Below are 5,030 nucleotides of genomic sequence, written 5' to 3'. Positions count from 1 at the left end.
ACCCCCCGGGCCGGGCCCCCCCCCCCCGGCCCCCGGCCCCCGCCGCTGCAGCGCCCACCGGCTCACCGGCTCCTTCTCTCCTTACAGAACCGCAGGGACATTAAGAACGGGAGCATTTTACGGCTGACCACTTCCCCGGTACATCCCTCTGCCCCCCTGTCTCCTCTGCTGTGTGCTCCATGCCCCTGCAGTGGGGTGCTCCGAGCCCTCTGCCTCTGACTGCCTCTGTGACTTGAGCTCATGATGGCTCTTCTCTGTGCCTCAGACCCAGCAGAAATAACACAGGCAGGAGACATGTCTCAGCCTTCATTTTCCCTTGGCAGAGCTTGGGGGAGTTTGAAGAGAAATTAAATCATCTTGAAATGCTTCGGAAGTGGGGTTTACTACCAGTGGGGCCAACTCATCAAGTGTTCTTGGTGTCATGCCAGTTTGACCTCCATCCTCAGCTCCACCTGGTCTCTGCTCTGGTGGCTCTGTTTCTCTCTCCAGCTCCTTACTGGGGCTGCTCTAGCCTGAGGCTCCTTCCAAAACTTGCACTTCAGCTCTTACAGCCACCTTCAAGCTTCTCACTCTTTCAATGAGCCCCTTTGGGTTGATTCTTTCCTTCCTGGTAGGACCAAGAAGCAGAGCAGTTGTATATCGGGATCCAGAGCAAGAATGTGGATGTGAAGACTGACTCACTGAAGAAGCTTGCAAGCCTCTCCCAGGATGTTACCTTTGCTCAAGAGTTCATCACAGGAATGGCTGAAAGCAAATCTACTCTATTGTAGAAGAAGGGAATGAGTTAGTATCAGGACAGGACTTTACTTGCAGTCCTTGACTTTTCTTCTCCCCTGCTAATGCTGCATGAGCTCCAAGCTGGGTGTTGGAGTGGACTCTGTGTTCCTGACTTGTTGATGCCTGTACTGTGGCTGTGTCCCTGCATGCTGGCAGCCAGGGGAAGGTCCCCACAGATATGCAGTCCTGACTCCTTGTGAATGTGCCCAGACTTGAACCTTCCATCCCTTCTCTGGCTGGGTTATCTGTAGCCTCATGGGGTTTACTACCAGGAAACCTCTTGTGATCATCTTGGCCTCCAGTGCTGTTCCTCATTCCTGCCACCCTGAATGATCCCTCTGCCCTGAGGTTATAGCTTCAAGAGCTCTGCAGGGAGCTTGAGAAAACCCTGGTTGCCAAATACCACTGCCTGTGTGACTCTTCCAGGATGTGATGGTGCAGCTGCTCTGAGCTCCTGTCACACAGAGAATGTGGAACCAGGCAATGCAGCACACGTTTCTTAGAAGTAGACGGAGGGATATGGGGTGGGTCAGCTTTCCTGAGGGCTTGTCTGCAGTGATCTTTGTACCATGGTGATGCAGCTTCCAACTACTGAACTTGTCCTGCCTTGACTTCCTGGGCAAGTCAACTTCCTGGGATGACTAAGTGAAGTCTGTTTTCTTACCCAACAGTGTCTTTCCTTTCTCCTGCTCACTGCTCTCTTCCCTAGCTGTTTCTAACATGCCTACCAATATTCAACTGCAGAGACACCACCATAGGATGCAGCAGGGTATCTGGTGCCATCCTCACTGTATTTGTTCATTTGTCCCTCCAGTACAGGGGAGATGCTGGCTCATACCCTCAAAGCCTTCACAGAGCTGATGGAGCATGATTTTGTTTCCTGGGAAAATCTTAGTACAGTCTTCATCAAGAAAGTAAGAGTTTTCTACAATGTCCACAGTTTGTGCCTGTGGCATCCCTTGTTATCCTTGTGCTCCAGGCTCAGCCTGCCATTGACAGATGGTTTTGTGTCTCATAGATAGTGAGTTATGTCAACATGAATGCAGTGGATGCATCTATCCAGCAGCTCTCCTTGTCTATCTTGGAGAATATGGTGCCTACCAGTCGCCTCCTCTACGAGGTGGTCAAAAAAGAAGTGACATTGGACCGACTTCTCACCCACCTGCAGGTGTAAGTGGAGAGGCTGGAGGACCATTTGTCCCCTCCTCAGAGCTGGTGACTCTCACATCCTCCTGCTCTTCTTCCCACAGGACAAATGCCCAGCTGCAGCTGAAGGCCATGGCTCTGCTCATTGCGCTGCTGCTGAGCGCCACCAACGCCGAGCGGCGGGTGAGGGCCACCATGGCAGGGTGGTGGCATTGCAGAGTCAGGCACCACAGTGCCCCTGTCAGCGGGGTGCTCTGCTGAGAGCCCTCAGCTGTCAGGACTTTTTGTCTCAAATGACAGAAATGTCACAGTTGGTGGTGTCACAGTGGTTGTAATGACCCAGCCCCTGGCACATCTGAGCTCTCAGGGTGGGCCCCCCCTGTGATGGGACCTTGAGCAGCTGGCTCCTCTGCTGTGGGGTTTGTGCTCTTTGGGATGGCAGGGCTGCAAGAAGTGCCCAGAGATGTTTAAAGTCTATGTCCTAATTCTGCTTCCTCCTTTTTTTGGGGGGAAGTGGTGGTGTGCTGAGCTGGGGAATGTCTCACAGTCTTTTTTTTCCCTAGGACATGATGGACTACCTGAGGGAGAAGAACATCAGGCAGTTTATCCACAAGGTGAGGAGCTGGGGTTATGCAAGGGTCTGCTTTGTGCTTCATTCTCTGTCCTTTCTCCCCAGGCCCTGTTCCCCTGAGCCCCAACCTTTGGTGACTGTGCTTGGCTGAGTTGCTTGTCTGCCCCATACCCCTTCCTTGAGAATGCCTATGGGTGCTGCTCTGCTGGCACCCACGTGCCCAGGGTTGCACCCCCATCTGCCTGCAGTTCAGTGCACACAGATTTTGCCCAACCCCAAGATGAGTTTCCCACTTCCCAACACCCCTTTGAGCAGCAGGATTTGGCTGTTGGGTCCTGTGCTTGGACTGGAAGCAGCAGCATGGGGGAACCTTCTGTCTCATGATCTCCTGCAGAACATTATCCACAGCTCTGAGCCGCTGGGGGATGAGATGGCCCATTATCTTTACGTGCTGCAGTCTGTCAGCCTCAACTTGTGCGAGCATCGCATGAAAATGTCCATGGATCCCTACTCACAGGTCTGGGAGTACTCCCCTTGCAAGTCTGGTCTCTTCCACCTGTGGAAGTAGCTCACATTTGGGTGAACCCAACACATTTGGGTTTGCCCTGGGAGAACCTGCTCCTGTGGGGCTCACTGGCATCCCCTCCTCTCCTCTGTCCCTCCAGGAGCAGCGGGATCTCCTCCAGTCCCTGCGCCAAACTGCTTTTGAGTCAGAGAGCGAGGCGCCTGCTGGCACCTTCAGCACCGAGCGCCGGCGATCCCTGTGCGCCAAGGAATTCCGCAAGCTGGGCTTCTTGGTGTGTTCCCCCTGCATCCCCCTGAGCCCCACGCTGGCTCCACCACATGGCCTTGGTGTCACCTTCTGATGGCTCCCTTAAGCCAGGTGTCCCTGTTGGTGCTGAGGGACCACCATGCAGTACCTCCCTTCTGCTCCCTCGGCACTCCTGAACAGCAAGTGCTGTGGAGTGCTGGGACTCAAAGGCAAACCCCATGGCTGTGTTGGGAAGACACTGTGCTTGAAGAACAAAGCAGCAGCTGCTAAATTGCATCCTTTGTGTCGTCCTAGAACAACAGCAACCCAGCAGAGGATCTCCGCCGTGCCCCACCAGGACTCCTTGCTCTGGACAACATGGTGTATTTCTCCAGGAACACCCCGAATGCCTACAGCAGGGTAGGTGCTGTGGTCTCCCAGGGAAGTCCCTGGTGGAGAAGTTCTGGTGGATCTCCACCTTCTTTTCCTTTCCTTGTGATCTGTCCTTGGCCACACCCAGGCAAGTGTCCTTGCTCTGTTTCAGATGGAGATGAGTCCTTCCTGTGGGTGGGAGAAGCCATTTGAAGCCAGTGCCTCTGAAGGGTCCCCATAATTTTTAAGGGTTTGCTCACAGCTTGGTTTCCAGGCCTTGAGCAAACTGGGGCAGTTTGGGCAAAACCAGCAGGGCATGAGCCATGCTCCAACCTGCAGTGCCTGTGACCAGCTCCCACACTGCCACAAGGGAAGGAGGAGGCTGGGGCTGGATTTTGGGAAGAGTGGGTCACTTGTGTCAGAGATGGCTTCACCTGTTGGGGGGACAGCTTGACTAGGAATGCAGGAGGAGCATGGCAAGTCTGACACTCACTGTTGGGGCAGCCCTCCAAATCCATGTAACGTGAGGTTATGTCCCTCTTCTCCAGTTCATCCTCGAGAACAGCAGCCGGGAAGACAAACACGAATGTCCCTTTGCTCGAAGCAGCATCCAGCTCACCCTGATCCTCTGTGAGATCCTGCACATTGGAGAGCCATGTACGTGTGCTCAAGCTTGTCCTTCTCCCTGCCCTGCTGCTTGGGGAACAAGCTGCCAGGGCAGGGCACTGCATCCATGTGGCCACAGGCTCTGGCATGGCTGACAGCATGGGAAGGGGATGTAGGGCCGGGAAATACCCAGGTTTCCCTGGACACTGAAATGCCCTGGAAAAACTGGGAAGTCTGGTTTCATCTGTCCTTCTCACCACAGGCTCGGAGACGGCTCAGGCCTTTTACCCTATGTTCTTCGGGCAGGATCATTTCTTTGAAGAGCTGTTCTGCATCTGCATCCAACTGGTGAACAAGACCTGGAAGGAGATGAGAGCAACCCAGGAGGACTTTGACAAGGTGAGGGGGGGATGCTTTTTCCCCGGATGGGAGTACAGATTTAGGGATTTGGGGAGTGTTGCCAAACTGGAGTTGACGTCCCGGGCCTGGCAGGTGATGCAGGTGGTGCGGGAGCAGATCACCAGGACCCTGTCCCTCAAGCCCACCTCCCTGGAGCTGTTCAAGACCAGAGTGAACTCACTGAACTACAGTGAGATCTTGAAGCTGCGGCAGACAGAGCGGCTGCACCAGGAGGAGACACTGGCTGTGCCTGTGCTGTGAGTGGGCTGTGGGCAGGGAGTGGGGCTGTGATGGGGGCCTGGGGCAGGGACAATGCTATGGGGCTGGGAGGTCAGTGAGTGCCTGCTGAAATGGCTGTGCTCCTCTTGTGCTGGCTCTCACCGCAGGGAGCTGCGGGAGAAGCTGAAG

General features: G+C 54.7%; 1 protein-coding gene across 1 annotated transcript in view; it reads left to right on the top strand.

Moving 5' to 3' along the window:
- The first annotated feature begins 90 nt into the window (after window positions 1–90).
- The window catches only part of ELMO3 (engulfment and cell motility 3), a 6,433-nt gene continuing 1,493 nt past the window's right edge, over window positions 91–5,030 (top strand). Inside the window, exons 1-12 of the mRNA XM_031058400.1 lie at window positions 91–138; window positions 1,592–1,691; window positions 1,796–1,947; window positions 2,028–2,106; window positions 2,487–2,537; window positions 2,889–3,011; window positions 3,160–3,291; window positions 3,561–3,665; window positions 4,166–4,274; window positions 4,486–4,622; window positions 4,716–4,879; window positions 5,009–5,028. Coding sequence (XP_030914260.1) covers window positions 1,602–1,691; window positions 1,796–1,947; window positions 2,028–2,106; window positions 2,487–2,537; window positions 2,889–3,011; window positions 3,160–3,291; window positions 3,561–3,665; window positions 4,166–4,274; window positions 4,486–4,622; window positions 4,716–4,879; window positions 5,009–5,028 — 1,162 coding nt within the window. The 5' untranslated portion in view covers window positions 91–138; window positions 1,592–1,601. The remainder of the gene's footprint in view (window positions 139–1,591; window positions 1,692–1,795; window positions 1,948–2,027; window positions 2,107–2,486; window positions 2,538–2,888; window positions 3,012–3,159; window positions 3,292–3,560; window positions 3,666–4,165; window positions 4,275–4,485; window positions 4,623–4,715; window positions 4,880–5,008; window positions 5,029–5,030) is intronic.

This window comes from Geospiza fortis, unplaced genomic scaffold (assembly GCF_000277835.1).
Source record: "Geospiza fortis unplaced genomic scaffold, GeoFor_1.0 scaffold97, whole genome shotgun sequence".
Taxonomy (NCBI): domain Eukaryota; kingdom Metazoa; phylum Chordata; class Aves; order Passeriformes; family Thraupidae; genus Geospiza; species Geospiza fortis.
Note: the sequence above shows the minus strand (reverse complement) of the source record. Positions and strands in the feature narration are given on the sequence as shown.